The 19,604-nt window shown below is 36.2% G+C and overlaps 2 protein-coding genes across 2 annotated transcripts; one reads left to right on the top strand and one right to left on the bottom strand.

Annotated features, from left to right (window-relative positions):
• Positions 1 to 860: 860 nt before the first annotated feature.
• On the top strand, positions 861 to 1,609 carry LOC129295723 (heptahelical transmembrane protein 2-like; the record flags this gene model as incomplete). The annotated part of the gene is given in 4 exon segments (XM_054934269.1): positions 861 to 916; positions 918 to 986; positions 988 to 1,436; positions 1,439 to 1,609. Coding segments are annotated over 4 exon segments (666 nt in total), but the record flags the coding sequence as incomplete, so codon positions are not given.
• A 2,612-nt stretch (positions 1,610 to 4,221) lies between these two features.
• LOC129295721 (protein REDUCED CHLOROPLAST COVERAGE 2-like) lies at positions 4,222 to 19,006 on the bottom strand. The gene is given in 26 exon segments (XM_054934267.1): positions 4,222 to 4,733; positions 4,815 to 6,954; positions 7,058 to 7,136; positions 7,569 to 7,681; positions 7,766 to 7,897; positions 8,406 to 8,589; positions 9,703 to 9,836; positions 10,169 to 10,273; positions 10,354 to 10,455; positions 10,551 to 10,643; positions 10,731 to 11,051; positions 11,938 to 12,039; positions 12,123 to 12,185; positions 12,376 to 12,895; positions 13,331 to 13,488; positions 13,566 to 14,081; positions 14,155 to 14,196; positions 14,368 to 14,499; positions 14,631 to 14,695; positions 15,388 to 15,645; positions 15,648 to 15,779; positions 15,868 to 15,940; positions 16,859 to 16,951; positions 17,954 to 18,015; positions 18,267 to 18,600; positions 18,705 to 19,006. Coding segments are annotated over 24 exon segments (5,688 nt in total). The 5' UTR covers positions 18,337 to 18,600; positions 18,705 to 19,006; the 3' UTR covers positions 4,222 to 4,733; position 4,815.
• Between the last annotated feature and the right edge of the window lie 598 nt (positions 19,007 to 19,604).

The following is a 19,604-nucleotide window of genomic DNA, read 5'->3' as shown; positions in this document are numbered from 1 at the left end:
TTGGATGTATTACTTAGAAGATTTTTAATATATATTAATAACTGTAAAGTTTTTAGAAATAACTAAGTTTGAAGAATAAAATCTATTTTACTACTGTAGAAATTAAAATTTATATACTCTAAAATATAAAATGATATTTTTAATGTTACAAAGATGCTTTATTCAAAACTAGTAATAAAACTTAAAAGCATTTTTGTATCAGAACATTGACTCAAGAATTTTGGATCGAGGCAAATTCAATTAGAGATGGTAATTAATTGTTTTTATTAGTATTAGTATTTATGTAAAAAACAAAGCCCTCTTATATATAATTGTACATAAATATCAAGCCTTCTCATACTTGTTATATTAATTCTTAAAATTTTTTTATTAAATAATTCTTTTATTTTTTCCCTTTAGTTGACTATGGCCGCTTAAATCTAACAGAACAAATTGGCCCCAAAAAAAAAAAGTCAAACAGAACAAGGAGCCAGGGATCTCTATAACTTTATTCTACAAGATAAGTTAGAAAAGGTGATCTCATCTGTCTTCTTGTATATTAGATGGAGAAGTCAGTAGTTCAGTATCTCTTGTTAATAAAGGGACATTGCAATCTTTATTTGGAGTCATTTATCCATAAAGCATGTTTGCATCTGTAGCACTTCAATACTAAGAGCTTGAATAAAGAAAGAGAATTTAATTGCTATCATGATTCATCATGAAAACTGCAAACATAAGAAAATTGCATGTGAACTGTTCTAATTAAAATTTTTCGTATAAAAATCACATTAAAAGTTTAAAATCTGAATCTCATCATAGATCCTAAGATGAACACTGAACATGAAACTGAATAACTTAGAACTGATATTTGTTCTTGCCAGGATTCGCATTTGAGACAAATTTGGGAGCCATCAATCCTCGGCGAGCTGAGAGAAAACAATCCCAACATGGCCATGGTTTGTGTTCTTGGGCGGAGGCATGGGCTGCTTGGCTTGCAGCTCTCTTTCCATCTTTGGCCTGCCACTCCAAAAGCTACAGTCTCTTCTTCTGGCGTCTGGACTACGCAGGCATTGCTCTTATGATAGTCTGCTCCTTCGTGGCTCCCATCTACTACGCCTTCTTCTGCAGCCCTCTGGCAAGCCAAATCTACTTAACCTCAATCTCTCTCCTCGGAATCCTGGTCATCATCACTCTTCTTTCCCCTTCTCTCACTGCTCCTCAGTTCAGACCCTTGAGGGCCTTCTTGTTCCTCTCAATGGGCTTTTCTGGTGTGATTCCAGCAGCTCACGCCCTTGCCCTCCATTGGGGCCACCCTCATATTTTTGTAGCTCTTGGTTATGAGCTTGCCATGGCTCTTCTCTATGCCACTGGAGCTGCGTTTTATGTGAGTAGATTCCCAGAACGATGCAAGCCTGGGGCTTTTGATGTTGCAGGACACAGTCATCAGATCTTTCATGTGTTGTTGTTCTTGGGGCTCTTGCTCATTGTGTTGCTACTGTAATCATTATGGACTTTCGAAGGTCCTTGCCTACATGTAGGTTTTATAATTAGCCCATCCCACTCACTAAAATTAGCTGATTTTGACGTGATTGAATTTCCTGGGAAAACCAGAATGGATTAAGCTAGCTAGTAGGAAACACCATAATTGTGTGTTTATTCATAGTGTGATATGCACGAGATGGGTTTTGATATTAGGAATTAGGAGAAATGGTTACCTTGGGTAATCAGATCAGAGGTCATATATTGTTGTTACTGTAATGATCACTTATGAGTGACCTGGGAATGAAAATCTCTTGCCATACTGAATTTAAGAATTGATAGTAATTTTTCCTTTATGCCTAAGATAGATTGTCAATTTTAATCACATATAAAATAACTAGAAGGAAAATAAGTTATCCTATTTAAGTAAAACGAAAGGTAAGTAAATGCAAACAAAAGAAATTGATGGTTGAAAAAGCCAGAAAACAAGGAGCCAGTCCTAGAAAAATACCAGCATAGCAAAACAGCCACTGGAAGAATTTTACTACATGACAGAGCTTGTAATCAGAAGCAAAGGGGAAGGAGGTCTTGGAGTTAAAAATCTTCTTATGCAGAATAGAGCTTATATTATGAAGTTATGTTGGAATTTGCTTATTGATTTGGGTAGAGTACTTTGTGGAAAATACGATGCAGTTACATTATGTTTCCGATAGTCTTAAGAGGACAGGGACTCTCCATACACTTGGAGGATTATATGCAATGTGAAGGATGTTATAACCAAATAATAATTAGAAAAAGGAGTAGGGTAAGAGTTTTAACAGATTTGGGCATTACAGAGCCTATCCAATTAGACACTACGATATAGGACTACTAGAGTCCTTTCTTTGACGCATAGCTAATGCACCTTAGAGAAAGAGGTAAGAACAAATATTGAAAAGAGAGAGAGTCATTCTATGGTGATTTTTTTTTTTTTTTCCATCCACCCACTACTACTTATAGTGTGAAAGGTTGTCATGAAATGAGAAATTCTAATCGTAATAAATTTGCCTCATAATGGAGGGAATTATTACAATGGAATATTTTACATTAAATGTGAAGTCAAACTTCTTGATTTGGATTCAATCAATAATTAATTCTCAATTAATTCCTAATTCCGATCAAACCTCATTAGACCAGAGTATGCCAGATATTCACTCATTGATTTGACATAATGATCGGGTCTCTATCAAGGACGGATTAGTAATTCTAACATAATGTTTGGGACAAATTCATAGGAAAGGCAAATAAATACTCTTTATGGGTTGATAAATGGTCACCTATGCTTAAATCCTTAATATATGACACTTTGATCATGGAGCAATCAAATTGAGAGACTTGTGATTTCGTTACTCCCGACGTGAGCAGGAACATCAATAAAATGAGACATTTTTTGCCCGAGGAGGTAATTAGGCATATCACCTTGGTTAAACCTCCAAGGAAATAAGGTCTTGATGGATGATGTGCTTTGTTAGAGACATAATCATGGTTTCTTGACTAAATTGGCTTACAATTTTGTGGGTAAATGTCAATACAAACCCAATACATCTATCTAGATAAGTATCTAGAAATGACCGAAAATATTAAATGCTCTCTTCCAAACATGGTTGGAGATGGAATTCATATGGAATTTATATTTAATATTTTTTTACTTTGTCATTGCAGGATTGAATTCCATGGAATGCAAAATAAATAAATAAATAAAGTGGGAATCAATGCAACGAGGAGGTTACCTTGCAAAGAGTGTTCACTCAAACTTTTTGGATGCAGTGAAAGAATATATACATTAGTAAGGTCTTTGCTGGAGAGATTTACAGGGAAAAGGACACAACCTTTTCAGCCACATAGATTGTATTCAAGGATATGAGGCTTGATTTCAATGATTTGTTAAAACATAAGTTGAGCAATCAACAAGTCAATAAACGAATAAGCTAGAGGAAGTCGGACCCCTCAATAGTAAGCTGGATGTGCATGGTTTTGTTAATCCATGAAGAAACTAGGTTATTACCTCAGTACTTAGATACTCAGCATTCACAAGGTTTGGCTCTCTGTTGGGAGTTGGGACAAAGGATACAAGAAGATGAGAGTGTTTGCCAATTCTATGGAAGCAATCTATAACATCGTGAATTTGCAAGATAGAAATCATCCAAATTTTGGCATTTCTTAGGAGAATTATGTAATGTTTTGTAAGTAAAAATGTTCTGTCGAAAGAAAATAAAAAATGTACCTATCTCATTTTCTTTATAAGAAACACTTCTGTATGTATCAAAGGAGCCTGATCAAAGACGGAGTAACAAAAGCTGATGGGGGTGAGACGAGTGTTCAAGAAGGGGGAAGCTGGTGGACTGGAGGGAGAGAGGAAAACCTCATTGAGGGAACTCAGTTGACTATGGCAGAAACATTTTTAATCCCAAGGAGCTAGACATTGTGACATTTGTCTCAAATGCTTCAAAGGAGTCTCCATGGAAAAGCTATAAACTAGAATAACCTTGAAAATGATATTATATTTATAGCTACACACGTATTTGAAGATATGCTTCGAAAATATCATTCAATGCACATTAGAATGTCGTAGGGACGTTCATCAGGCAAAAGACAAATTCATAAAGGTCAAGCAAGTGGTGTGTTCTAGGTGCAATTTCGTGACTACATGGATAAAATTATTAGGATTTTAAACACATCATTATTGCTCACTTTCAAAGTGGTCCAGGTCAGCACGTTCACTCCTTAGCATTGTAGCTATTCATTATACGAAAAAGAAACATTTCGAGTTTATGAACAAACTCGTGAAATACAAACAAGGGCTACCACAAGGAAAACAAAATACAGGTCTGCAAAGTGAGACCTTATTGTTCTGGAACCTAGTCATCATCTCTTGGAGGATGACCAAGAAGCTACAAATCCGTCAACACAACAAAATATTTATAGCAGGAAAAGATTGAAACAATTTAATACAGGAGATGGGTAGCCACTCAACAAAGGCTTCAACGTCTAGATGACTTGCTTCCGCAAAATAGGCTATAAACAAGACTGCTTTTGGACAATATGAACAAGACTGTTAACCTAACCTCATCCATTATTAGAGTACGAGGTCGTATAAGAATTTTGCACTTCCTTACTGTCATCAGTTCTCCATGAGTTTTCAGGTCATTGAACTCGCCAACCCAGTTGTAAATTGGGGCCTCACTGTTCTAGAACATAGTCATCATCCCTTGGAGTCTCACGAAGAAGATACAAAACTGTCAAGGCAACCAAAAAATTATACAAGGAACAGATTAAACAAATATAACATGGGAGTTACTAACAAAAGTTCAACACACCTTAACCTGTGACCTCAATCATTTCTGCTTCACTATCACTGTAATCCCCCCAACACTTGCTTGGATTTTTCTCAGGCACTATTTCCTTGCTAAGTTCTTTTTCTTCTTGACAACAATCAGCTATTGGGACTAGGTCTATGGGATTTTCTTCTGTTTTAGAACCATTTTCAGTGCTGGCAGATTGGTCTTGAGTATTTTGCTCAACTTCCAGCTTTTCACACTTGACTTCCGTTGAAGTTTCTTCTTCAGTTTCCTTATCTGGCGTTTCAATTATGTTTCCGAGATCATTTTCAACATTCTCAACTGGTGCTAGATCTGTGGAAACAGTGGGAGACGTTGCAAATCCATTTTGAGTCACTGGGATACCATTTACTGAAGTTGGATATCCATTGGATAATGGAATTCCATTGGGAGCCATGGGCAAACTACTTGGTGAAACTGGAATACCATTTGGTGAAGTCATATATCCATTAGCAGGCACTGGATAGCCGTTGGGAACCCAAGGTTGGCCAGGCACAAACTCAGTGGCATGTGGGTTCATTATCGTGGGAGGGCTAATGCAACTGCCATCAGTGGTGGGTTCACTAGTGTGGAATACAGTTTTATTTCGTGCAACTCGGTTCCCATATCTATTGTAGCCTCCAGATATGCGGGGACCGTATGGAACCCTTGCTGTTGCTGACTGATGAGGTGATCTACGGTGATTTACTGCAATCATAGGAGAAATAGTTGTTGGCGGGGGCAAAATTCCTCCATGATCTTTGAAGCCTGGAACTGGAACTGAGCCAACAGGAATAGTTGATGGATTAAATGGTGGTGCAGCTGCAGAAAGTTTCTTGGTTGTTTCCTTTCCTGATTCTGTTTCATCTTGCTTTTCTCCTTCTGATGGTATTGACTTGCTATCTGCATTACCACTGAGTGATTCATGTTGTTTTTCATCTCCTTCAGCAAGCTTCTCTTTTGATACAGATGCATCGTTATTGAGCAACTCTTTTGAATCTTCAGCTGAATTGGTTGGGAAAAATGAATCGAGGGGAGTTGTTGGGAAACTTTCTAGTACTTCTGTCTTTGATTCACTTCGAGCGGCAGCACCGTCACTCACATTCTTCAAACAATCATTGTTCTCAACCTGCCCGACTGTGATATTGGTCGTTCCAGCTTTCTTCTCTTTAACTGTATCACTACTATCTTCTTGGGGTTTCACAACCTCATCTCTGACATCGGTACCTTTTGCAAAATCTGCATTGTCTGTCACCGCTTCAGCTTCTTCTTTGGTTTTTGCTTCATGTACAACGCTTGAACTTTCTTCTTCGGAAACCAAAAGCTGCTTCTCATCACTAGGTTTCTGAACATGTTTTTCTTCCACATCCTTTCTCGATGCTGCTGCACAATGAACCCTCTCTGTTGCAACTATCTCGTGGCTTGCCTCGGGGTTTTGCTGACCAGCAAGATTTCCCTTTGGTGATTGCTCAGCCACAGCCTTCACAATTGTACCAGGGGGAGCTAAGGCAACTTCTTTGTAGGAGAAAAGTTTACCTGCTGTCTGAACACTGATGGTACTGGCAGAAGGAGCCGTTTTAGCATTTTGATCACTTACAGCAGGGCTAGTTGGGGCTGACTTTGAATCTGCTAACTTATCTGCTCTGGCAGCTGTGGCATTGGTACTATTCACCTTAGGACTGAAGCTTGCACTCTTTACAAACTTCTTTGGAGCAGGAAGGGAGGGCCCGACTGAAGGACTCGTCTCATTTGAGCTTGTTCGAGGAGAAGAAAAATTTGCGGGCTTCCCTCGATTTCTTGATGACTGGGAAACATTAATGAAGTTAGTGTTCAGTTTTGCTAGGGTTGGCCTCCTTGATGAAGATGACTTGCGCCCAGTGAGTGAGCGACCTTTTGGAACAGCCTCTTGCCATCCTTCATCTGAGGTGTCATCCTGCCCCAGGTTATTGCTTTCATTGAGGATTGATTGATCTGAAAGCATGGGTTCAACTTTATCAATTACAAGTTCTGCAAGTTGAGATTCTGATTTATTTTCTTTATCACTTGTGTTCTCCACAGTAGGATGCTCTTTAGACACATCTTCATCCTTCTGATTTTCATCTGGAACTGTTTCCCAGTTTTGGCCAGGCTTCCCCTTCAACTGTTGGCCATTATTTGGTGAGTTTACAATCAGAGAGGGCAAATGAAGGGTAAGAAAGATAGAGTGATAGGGTAAATGATGGATAAAGAAAGTTGTGTGTTACCTTGGCACGGGCCTTTTTCTGTGCTTCTCTTGCTTTCAGATCAGCATCTGGTGTGATGTAATCCAAGAGGTCCGACACACTGGTGCAAGGCATTGTAAAGGTTAAATAAGTTTAAAAGAAGATTTTGAACTAAAATAAAGGTCGCTTGATTCTATGTCTTGCAGATTTGGGCAATAGGTAGCCAATTATGGCAATGAAAGATTTATGACCATTGCAGAATTATCAGCATTGGTATTATGGGGAACAAGAAGATTGACTTAACAGAAAGAAAATTCTCAAAATATAATGTAATCTTGCGATTCAAACCAAAAAGAAAAAAGAGCAAGTTGTATCACATGAAAATAGGCAGATCTGGTTTAAAATTTTGAACCGTATAGTCTAAATTTAATTATTCTCGAAAGATTTATACAATTATTAACAAAACTCATAAAGGAGATAATATTTATGAGACTCTGGTTTATTTATGAGACTTGCTAACAGAGTAAAAGCCTTATTCTAATTGAATATCTACCTTAAATGACCTTTGCTGGAGATTGAGGCATCTGGTTTAGGTGTGCCATTGCGTGCAGCCTCCTGTTGCTCAAGAGCCTTTGACTCAAAATATTCAAGCCATGCAGCAGCATCCTGCAAAAAGTTCACATCTACAGATTTGAGGAGCAAGGATCATGTATTGAAGACCTATTATCAAATAGCGTGTAAAATGATTACCTGTGTCCTTAGATCATCAGAACCAAGTTTGGCCTGGAGTATTTGCAAGGTGGTTTGCTCATGCTGAACGCTTAGAGAATATGCTTCCATCAGAGAAAGAGCAATGGCTATTGCATGGTAGCTTGCAGCTGTCTGAATAAACCAATAATTCATTCAACAAGCGAAAAGTGTCAACTATCATTTCCTGATCTGATGTATGTTCCCCAAAAAAAAAAAAAAAGCTAAACATGTAAGCATGGGCTCCCAAGGGTAGAATGCACCAGCTATTAATTTGGAACATCAAATTACAATCAATAGCATAATGCAATTTCTTATTTTTCACAAATTTTCTAATCATTAGTGATGAGTACCAAGCTAAATTTTTTGATAAACTTTTTTCAAAAACAGTACCTTTGCATGTCAGCTTTTTAACGGTGCAGCATTGGACCTCTAACGGGTTAGATAATGATCCCAATCCCTTGTGACCAGGAAAAGCAATTGATATATTTCCTATGATTTTTTTTATTTTCATTTTAATGATCCAGTCACAAATCAATTCCATTCAATTTGTCCAACAGTTTTTATGGCATGTCATCTGGGGTATAATATCTCTTGCAATAGAAAAAAATTAAATTTTTTATGTCAGGAATAAGAGAGGTACCTGTATGTGGTCAGCCCCAAGTAATCTTTTGTTACACTTTAAAGCTTCATGAAGGTATCTGAGAGCAACATGGACATTCCCCAATCCTTCTTCCATCATTGCTACATTGATGTAGGTTGCAGCAGTATTTGGATGTGAGGGTCCGCAAGTAAGGTGCAAAAGATACAATGCACGATTGACATACCTAGACATTTACAAGGAAATATGAATCTTAATTATTATAGGCATGTACTGCGTTATTCTGTAAAAAGAATAACTATAAAAAGTCTTATAAAAATTTGCATATTGTTCGTGTAGAATGAGCCTTCATCTTGGCTTATCGATAAAATGAATTTCTTACCATCAGAAATTAGTATCTAGCAAAGATTATCTAAAACTCATATTCATCTCCTGCCAATATTGGAAACTTACAATCCCACAATCCAGCAATGCTTGTTGCTCCAATGCAAACGATCTTTTATAATTTTACTAAGAAAATCACAAAAGATCTTAAATAGCTACTTTAATTTGGATGACTCTCTGGTATTGCGTTTGGAAAATAGAAGGAATGTGACCCATGAATCAAGACTCTCCCTTCAGGCCTTCACTACATAATATGTTGTTAGTTTCCAAACTTCAATGTTTCCTTCAAATGCTTTTAATTAATGAACCTCTAGGCTTGTCATTACCCGTGATTTCTTTTCTTTAAAATTAGCCGGTCCTCTGCGTATTTTCAACAGAAGCTACTATATCTTCACTCTTCCTCTTTTTGCCTAACATTAGATTTTTGTCTTCAGCATATTTCCTTCAAAACATGTTTATGTACATCTACCCAGACCCAGTCTTTTAAGTTTTAACACTAACACTCCACAGTCTTTTAGATTTTTGACATGTAAGGTTTGAGTCAGTTTTGTCAATTCTTTAAACGTTACAGCCTGTTTATCTAGATTTGCAAATCTTTCCCATGATAAAACTTCATAGCTTTTTCGTAATGTTGATTTTTTACTTTGAGCAATTGAATCGGAAAGAATATTTTTCTTGATAGATTAATCTTTTAGACATGGCCAACGTACAAAGAATTATTCAAAGTCATCAATCATGATCTTCATCAAACCTCAAAAACAGTCTATAAATAGCATCGCCCAAAAAAAAGGGGGCGGGGGACCTCTAGAATTGTTTCTGATCTTTTTAAAAATTAGAGGCATAAAGTTCCTTGAGGCCTGAGAAAGTAGCTTCTCATATGAAGAAAAATGAAGGTTGCTGCCACAGTAAAATGATCTAAAAATTTCTGTTCAGAATAGGATATACAGAAACGTACTTTAGAGCGAGCTCCGTGTGTTGGAGTCGGTAGTAGAAAACAGCCAGATCCCCGTAACTTTTCATTGTATCAGGATGATCTAGTCCAAGCTCTCTTTCGTTTATATCCAATGCCTTTTGCTGATAAATAGTTGCCTAATAAATCCAAATCTAAAATGATTAGAAATGGTATTCAACAGAAAATCATTTGCAACCAAATTTGTTAAAAATGCATGTCAGAAGATTATGTGTCTATGTTTACTTCTGAGTTCAGAAAATGTCAAGTCCTTAGCTGTCCGAGAATTTACTTTGTAAATCGTGCCATGGTATAGAGATAGAGAAGAAAGAGAAAACAAGCTCATGCATTAATTCAGATTATTTAACAAACAAAGAATTCAACTGTTGTAAGCAGGTTGAAATTTCAAAGTATATGTTACCAGTCATGTGATGAGTCACCAGAAATTATTTAAAGGTATTAAAATATATACCTGATTGAAATCTCCTGTATGGTACAACACAACAGCCAAGAGACTATACGCTCCAGCTGTCATTCTGTGGTATGGTCCGCATACTGACACTAATTTTGACAGTGCCTTCAAGATCCAACGCAATATGTTGGTTTGTTTATATGTTGGCTTCATAAAAAAAATCCTCACTCAAAGATGTAGAATACCTTAGTTCCATAGTTGACAGCATCCTCCAATTTACCTTTATCCAGAGAAGTCTTCGATGACTCCAACAGTGTGCGACCATCAGCAGATGAGCAAGCCACATGCTGTGCAAATAGTTGATTTTGTAATTCAATCACTGAAACTTGACAAAATTAATGACGATAGACATGAGAGAAAATTAAATATGGCATATTTTTACCTTATATATGGGGACCATGCTTATGATATCTAACTTTCTAAAAGGAGATATTGTCTCCATATTATAGTCCCTAGGACCCAGCTCAAGTCCAACCTGTTAAAAGATTATTGTAATGTCTTAAGTGATGTGAGCAGAATAAACACAATATCAATATGCTACAAAGTGCGTCATTTACTTTACCTTGTGGCATAGTCCACGTAGAATGGCAAACTTTCGTAAGTCTTGAACACTTTCTTGTTTCCATTGCCACCCAAACCTCTTGAGAAGGAAAGCCTCTACCCATTTCCATTTCAAATTATCACAATCGATAATTTCTGCATCAATAGTTTCAGGAGTAGGTGTTCCCAACAGTATGTTTAAGCATGATGCAATAGATGAAGCCAGTTCATAGACATCATCAACTGCTGCAATGACAGCTTGCAAGATGTGCTTGAAGGCTCGAACAACCATCTCATGTATGCAAAGCGATTGCACATGAGGAAGCTTATCTGCAAGCTCAACCTGGCAGATCAAAATCAAATAAAACATATACTTGGTGATGTTATCTATGAATATGCATGATCAAACCTATCAACATCATATTATAAACACGTTACATGCTAAAAAGGGCTAGCAGGGTCATTTTGGTGATGTATAAACCAACGTCAGGGAAAGAATCAGAATCATATTGCAATATTGGCATGTGAAATAGGCAATTCAACAAAAAAATGATTGCAAACGACATCTGAAGAAGTTCGTTTTGGGGGAAAAAAGATTGGATAAGACCTTAAATCAATATTTTGTGCATTTATAAAGCCATCAAGAGTAAAGCTTTATACCTGGTAATATTGTGCTTGACAGGTTAAGAGTTATATTACATGTATTATACAAACTAAAAATCTGTTGGGGTCTTCAGTGAAAAAGTAAAATCTAAATTTCCAAGTTTCAGATAAAGTCCCACACCACATAGTATCACTACTAGCATGAAAATTCTTCTAAATGAAGGGAGAAAGAAGAAAGATAATGAGCTATCGGAACGAGTTCGAGGAGAACAAAATACTGTACTGTCCTTCAAATGCAAAACCAAACAAACTATAAACCATGCTTTTGGGCTTCCTCTTTTCTTTCTTCATCAAAACTCTACATTTCCCCTTTTTCTCACTCTATTAAACCCTTAGGTTGTTTCATTTTCTAAAATATAAGTTAACTCTTATTGACATGTGTTAGTTATTATCAACCTTTAATTATTTATTTTTATCCATGAATTGCATAAAGTGAAAAAGCAACACTGTAAGAGTCATTAAAAAGAGAAATTGGTCAAAATTAGAGTAATAAAATAATAAAATTGTGAATTAATGCTGTAAATCTAGGTAGGTTGCATAAACTGATAAATGATTATATCTATTACCACTCGTCCCAAGGAAGACATTCGCAAGCCCCTGGTATGCATGAAATCAGTTAATGTCCTTCCATCAACCGGTGAAAGTTCAAGGGAACCAAAATCTGCCACCTAAAAAAAATTTGAAGCCATGACGTTCAAATACATTTCATAACAACTCTAGAGGAAAACATCTATATTGTCAAGAAACTAACCAGCTTTGGAAGTGCAGTTTCAACATAATAATTATGTGCCATTTCCATCAATTCATCAGGTGACTGCAAATATGGAAATTGTCACAATAAATGTCAGTATACCTGTATATCAAGGGCTGATAAATATGGTTAATTGGTGAGTTAAGATAACACAAGTTAGAATTGAGAAAGTCCATAAATTCTATTGGTGAATTAACTTAGGTGCAGAGGAAAAAATAAAAAAGGGCATGTTTGTTAGAAAGCAGAGACAGACCTTTAGATGGAGACCAGTTTTAGATTCTTTAAGACGTGTATATGCTGCATCAGGAAGCAGCTTTCTCCACACAGCTTCCTTTTCTTCATCTTGTCTCCCTAACTCCTCTTGAGTGGCACCTGACTTGTTAGTTATGCCAACACCATTATTTGCTAAAGCGTCTTTCTTTTGTTCAGCCTTTGAATTCCTGCTGTCAATCTTTTTCTTCAGTTCCTTTAGTAACCCACCTTGCTTCCCCAGCCCCTTAACATCTGCTTCAGGTTTGGACTCTTCTGACTTTTTGGGCTCAGTTTTCCCAGTAGCTTGATTTTGCAAATGTTGAACCCAACAAGCTCCTAATTCCCATCTGATAGATTCACTGTGTTTAGTGGGTTCTTCCTGCAATTTCAGTAAGCTTTTCTCTATAACTCTCCTTACCAAAGACCTAGCAGATCGTAAATTTTCAACATCTGTGCTTTGGGTTCGTTGATTTGTATTAGATGATTGGGGCGTAGATGACTTGTGTAACAGCATCCTCAAGCTGAAGGAAATTTGATTAGTTGTATCAGTACATGAAATCATATACAAAGCACCGTTAAGACAATGGTATTTTGTCAAGGATATACCAGAAAGATGTAGCCAACAGAATAGTAAAAGCAAAATTTGCATTAAACGCTTTAAGGGCACCAAGTTTTCTTCTTAATTAGTGCAATCATTTTAACATATAGTGGATCAGTAAGGTATTGTTTGGTTGGGGGGGAGGGGAGGGGAGTTCCCCTTGTCCCATCCAAACATGGGGAGGGGAGCCTCCCCTCCCCTCCAAAATCTCCCCCCCAAATTGGTGGGGAGCCCCCCCTCCCCTTTCCTTGAACCAAACAGAGCCTAAATGGTTTGCTGACACAAAAAGTGAATATGTAGTCACTCAAGGAGGCCTCATGATCATTAAATAGATCATGTAAGTGATAGAAGAACTGACCTGTTAACATTTAAAGCATGTGCACCTCCTTCAGGCTGGTCCTCAATATCAATGTCCATAGGAATAGGACTCCCTTCCCAATCTACCTTAGTTGAAACATTCACCACAGCTGTGAAGCCGCAGTGCCTTACAATTACTAGACCTAAAGTAGGAGTATCCTACGTGAACAAACACAAAATTATCAATATAACACTTCAGTGAATTATTATAGGCTCACAGTACTTAGTTCACTTACATGAACAGTTGCACTCTCGTCTGCAGTTATGCCTCTAAGCAAGTTTCTTCGAGCAAGCTCTTCTTCTGACAATCCAAGAATCTGACTTCCATCATTTTTGCAATCCAACTTCACACTTGCATCAGATACATCTCTGGTCACCTTAATAACCAAATGTCCTATTTTTTCTTCATAGGAAGTTTGGGTAGTTGGACTGTTTAAAGAGCTTTCTTTAAAATGCTTTATTGCTGTAACAGCTTTTATGACTGACACGTCGACAAATAAACTGTGCAATAGAAAGGCTTTCCTATCTCGAATTTGCCTCTCTTCCGCAGTTTGACAAGGCATTGCAGCTAGTATTGCAAACTCTCTAGCCCATTGTCGCTTATCATGCTTACCATCTCTTCCTTGTCCACCACCGTTGCCTTCCCACGTTTCATCTTCCATTGGAAGTGGGGGAAAGACAGATGGATTGTCAGCAACAACTGGAGGGACAACCCATGTATTTGCACGAAAACCATAAGGAAGATTGCCAAACTGAAATGATATCATAAGTGTGAAAACATTTTCTAAAAGAATAGTTTGAAAATATATGATGAGAAGTACATACTTTATTGTGTTCTGTAAAGGCCTTCATCAGAGCTTTGTAAGCCTGCAAGAAATGATGTTGTTTGCTAATATTAAAATGTTACAAAAATGAAATAAATCAAATAGCTAGGAAAAGTATAGTTTACAATTTTAAAAAAAATATAAGCAATCACTACAGGAAAAATGATTTGGAAGTTCTATAAAAAAGGCCAAGAATCAATGAGTTCAAACTTACAGAATCAAACACTCTGCTTATCTGCTGAAGGAGGCCTACTAAAGTGTGACTGACAAGGAGACGTTTTCCAGCAGGATAGAATCCCTTTCTGGAAGCAACAATTGTTGTTGGTTTTCCAGTGCAAACCCTAACCTGTACATATCATATCCATGGCAATCCCAAGGTATATTATATTGCAAAAACTCATTCAGGGTAAAACTACAAAAACAGTGCGGCCGTATAACAAATTAACGTAGAGAGATGCACAAGGCAATAATCCTCACATCAATCTGAAAGAAATCATCTTCTGTCTTATCTTCTAGGAATGGACGATTTGACCTTCGTATGTCTGTAAGAGAATCAAAAGCGCTTTAAGAAAACTGGGTTTCATGTTCACAGGCTATTAAATACATTCAAAACTTTTTGTAATGATTAACGAGCTGGAGTAGTAGTCAACTAGCTAAAATCTCTTTAAAAACAATACATTTTTGAACGAGATTGTTCTCTGTAGTTAATCCTGCATGGTTCAGACCAAAATAATAATAATAATAAAGAAAACAAGGAAAAAAGACTAAGTTAATCATGCATGCTGGATGTGTCCTGGAGACAAAGATTCCATCCGCTGATAAATAATATCCATGAAAGAGGAAGCATCACAATACATATTCTATATACACACACAATAGGTAAAAGAAGTACAATATGAAAGCTGTAAACCCAATAAACAGTTTAACTGTCTTCTGCTAGTCGAAGATTATAGCTCTTGCATTATTCTTTTTAACTCGTTTTGGCAAATGAATCCTCGGAAATCACAAAAAGGAAAGTGGACAAAGAGAAACAAAACTTCTAATTGAAAATTTAGTAGCAGCAATTTTTTTTCAAAATTTTTTGAACAGCTCCAAAGTTATTTCCTAGAAGTCAAATTAACTACAATAGCCAATTGAAATGAAAAATAGAGTTATCCACAGTTATAATAATAGAGACATTGCTCCACAGACAAAGGGAAATAACAAAGCGAGAATCATGCCAAATAAAACTCACAATGTATAGGAGGCGTTAGATGCGAGAACGAAAAGAAGTCGTAAAATTGCCCCAATCTCGGTGGGGGACACAAGGAAATGTCAATGTCCACTTTCTCCGACTTGTCGCCTTTTTCAACACCACCTCTCTGAACTTCTCCATCGCCAGAATCAAGCTTTTGATCACCAGATTCAGGCTTTGAACTGATTCCCAATCCATTTTCTGAAGTTGGACTCTGCTGCTGAGACTGTTCGATCTCAACCGAACCGGATTCTTTGGTTCCGGCAGCATCCTTGTGTTGGACCGGACAACCGGCTTACCGGCGGTGGAGGAGAAGCCGAAGGCGGCGGTACATGCCACGATGTCGAGGAGTCGCCGAATGTGAGTCACGGCGAGCTCCTCAGTGTAGTCCTCTAACAGAAAGAAGTGAGAAACAAGTAAGAGTGATGATACAGTACAGTACATGACCGCCAGATTTTAATTGACTTTCGTTTTATTTACCTTCAACGATGGATAGATGATAAGGTTTCAGCGAGGCGATGTCAACGGAATCTTTCAGCCTAGGACCCCGCACCTGTTCATCGTTATTATTCGTTAGCCGTTTTGTTCGTTAGACACATAAATCTCGAACAAAATAATAATTTAATTTAATATAATAAAATGATAATTATTTTAATTGTCATTTTACTGGGTTGTTCATTAATTTTATGATATTTAATTGTATAAGGGTATTTAATAGTGGTGGCTCTAGAAAAAACAGTTCTTTACACAGAACCAAAAAAAAAAAAAAAACTCTTTTTAGCATACCTGATTTGTAAGCTCCATTAAATTAAATCACGAAAATAAAATAAACTCCTTGAAATTATTTTGTCTCTGTTTTTTTGTGGAAATAAACACAATTTGGATCTTAGATTTCTTTTATAGTATTATACGTGCTATAACTAATAAGAGAAAAAATAATATAAGAAATGAAAATTCATAGTTTAATTTTCACATCTTATTCATTATCTTAAAATTTTTCTCTAATGATTATACTCCATGCATTTATTTAAAGAATCTAAAATAAATTTTACAACTTGTAAAGTCAAGTTGCCAAATACACATAGGAAAAGATTAAGGGGAAAAAAAAAAAGTGTGGCTGGATTGGATTCTATATTTGTACGTATTAAGCTACTGCTTGGAGCCAACCAATGACTGCACAACCACTAAGTGTGGAAACCATCAATGTTTATTTTATTCTTCTAGAACTAGACAAAAAAATAATAAATATGGCTATATATATATATATATAAGAAATCATAAAAATAAAATTTATAAAAAATCATTAGAATTAATTTAATATAAGAAGCCCAATTAATGGGTGATATGGAGGGAGTGTGAATGAGTCACAAATTTGTTGGGGACTAAAGGGAATATAGGTTGGTGGTCTAGGGAGGAATTAAAAATAAAGGAAATATAAGGGTTACAAGTGAGTGATTAAAAGAAAGCGCACCTCGTGGGACAAGGAGTAACAGGTCAGGTGACATGTCTCTACGTGGACCCCAAGCAACTTTCTCAAATCCAAGATCCTGTCCGTAGATATTCCCTGTTCTCCACCACAATTTTCCACAGTCATTCTCATTGCCATTATCATTACCAATATATATATATATATATATATATATAAGTAAAAAACTTGGCCTTTACAAGTAATATTCACTTAATTTTGAGAAAACTTGTTTGTAACTGTATCACTTCACTTCCCTGTATAGGTCTCATGTATTATGCAGGGCTAAGGAAAATTAGTTATTGTACACTAATCATAATTTATAAGTAATATTCCCTCCATTCAAAATTACTACAAGGCACTTTTAATTAATTTACATTTTCAACAAGTTAAGTTAGTTAATGATATTTAAAATTATGCATTTTTTTCATGCTTATCCTTATTTAACATGGTGTCTAAATTAAAAAAATTATTAAGTACATTCACACCCTTAAGGGAATTTAAAAAAAATATTGTTAATTATATCTTAAAAGACTAAAAATACTTTACACCCTTTCATATATTCCAATTTATAAAATATTTTTTTACAAAATTATGCATACTAGTCGAGCTATTAAATACACTTTATAATCTTTTTTGCAAAACACAAACATAAATTTTTAAAAATATTCTTTGTTTAATATAACCTTATTTTTGAAACATTAAATAGAGAGAGGAAATATATATAATAAAAAGAAAAGAGTAATATTAAAATGAGTATAATTAATAAAAATTTATTTTTATCAAAATATCTTCTATTTTACGACACCGAGTCACATCCAAAAGTACCTTCTAAAAATGAGCGGACAAAGTTTTAACATGATATTAAAAAAAAATTATAATACTAAACAGGAGAGAGTGCTAAATTATTGTATCATTACAATGTAAATACCCCCATTGTAAAATATTTAAAAAAAACAAGAAGAAATTAAAAGAGTTTTACTTCAATCACAGTATGATGGGGGGAGGGGACAAAGAAGGAAATACTATAAAAGATATGGCCCCAAAACAAATTGAAGAGAATCACAAGGTGGGAAAAAGAAAAAGACAAAATGTCCATACCTTCAGGGTGACTTGAGAATCGTCTGGGGTGTCCACAGTAACTTCAATTACAGTTGGCAACACTGCAATGGATACAATGTATTCCAGATAAGAAACATGCAATCTTTACAACCACAAGGATAAGCCCAACCATAAGAATCAATTAAGCTCCAATCTCAAAACACGACAATAAATAAATAAAACTACACACACACGCACACATGTTTCTCCTTCAACCTCAGCTTCCATCTTCAACACAGTAATCAGCCTATCATGTTCGCAGTGCAGAGACAAAAACTATAAACATACATACATATATATATATATAACGGACCTTTCTCTTCCTTCTTCTTCTTGTCTCCCTTAGTTTTGTGGGGTTTGGTTTTGCCTGCTTTAGGAGCCATTGTTGCAGATGAAGAAATTGAAGAAGCTTTTCTTCGTCTTGGATAATGATAAAGCTAGCTAGCTCTTCAATTTAAGAGAGTTTTAATTCTAGCTTCTTCTTTCTTGCTGCTGGACGGAAATAACTATGAAGAAACAGTTGAATTTATCGAATAATTAACTGCGAGATTAAATAATAATCTCTCCGTCGACGTCGTCCTCAAACTCTGGAAGATTCTTGGGCGTGACACAATCAATATAGCAACCGCCACGAATAATATTAATATCTGCAGGATTCAAACTTAATTAAGCTTGCTCACTATATAATAAATGCCATGAAAACAGAAACTTAATTTCGCCGAAAGGGAAAATAAAGACACAACTATCACACCTCAAACACTGGTATTTTTTCTGGGTTTAAAAGACAAAAACAAGAGAACTCTTCAAACTGATGAATACAGAACCAGGAAGGAAGTGAGAGAGGGAATGAATTGAGGTTTTAGAGAGAGTGAGGGAAAAGGGTAACAAGGAAGGAGGGGGGAGAGAGAGAGAGAGAGACGTTGGAGAGTGAGTGGATAGGATAAGGTAAGGCAGAGGCAAAGCCAGCCCTTATACTACACAAACACATACAGGAGAATGTAAGGCTAGCGATTTGAGGCCTCTCATTATTTTTTCCAAGTTCTGAAGCCTACGACACCTCATCGTCTATCTCTCTCTTTCTCTCCGGATTTTCTTTCTGTGACAACGTCATTGGAAGTCATAGTTGAAGGTTCTTGTCGTCGTCTTCGGTTCTAGGATTGGGTGAGCACCGCTAAGTCATGCTAAGTCATGGCCTATCAGAGAGTGACGCGTGTGCATGTGTGACGGACCTTTTCATTGGGGTGGGGAGAGAGAGAGAGATGGACTCTTTGGGGAACTTGTGATTCCAAACAAATTTTTATATATGTATGTAGGTATGTATGTGCTGGTCCTCGAATTCGTAATTTGTCCATCGTTAATTGTAATTAGGGGAATTTGGCCTCTAATTAAAAAGATTCCAGTTTTTATGAATAGGCACATTGTTTGTGATTTTGGTAAATTTATAAATTTAACATTATTAAAATGTAATTAAGTTAGATACGTTTTTTATTTCAATTTATGAATGGTATGCATTATGTTATAAGTATGCATATGCACTTGTTGCTTTGGGAATAAAAATTATAATGGTGATTTCAATGTTAAAAATTGTAGTAATTTATCTTTTAATACAAAAATTGATACATTGCTTTCACATACATTATATGAAATCTAA

Source organism: Prosopis cineraria, unplaced genomic scaffold, assembly GCF_029017545.1.
Source record: "Prosopis cineraria cultivar Desert tree isolate PC_DT_omini unplaced genomic scaffold, ASM2901754v1 PC177, whole genome shotgun sequence".
Classification (NCBI taxonomy): domain Eukaryota; kingdom Viridiplantae; phylum Streptophyta; class Magnoliopsida; order Fabales; family Fabaceae; genus Prosopis; species Prosopis cineraria.
This window is presented reverse-complemented; position numbering and strand designations above follow the sequence as displayed.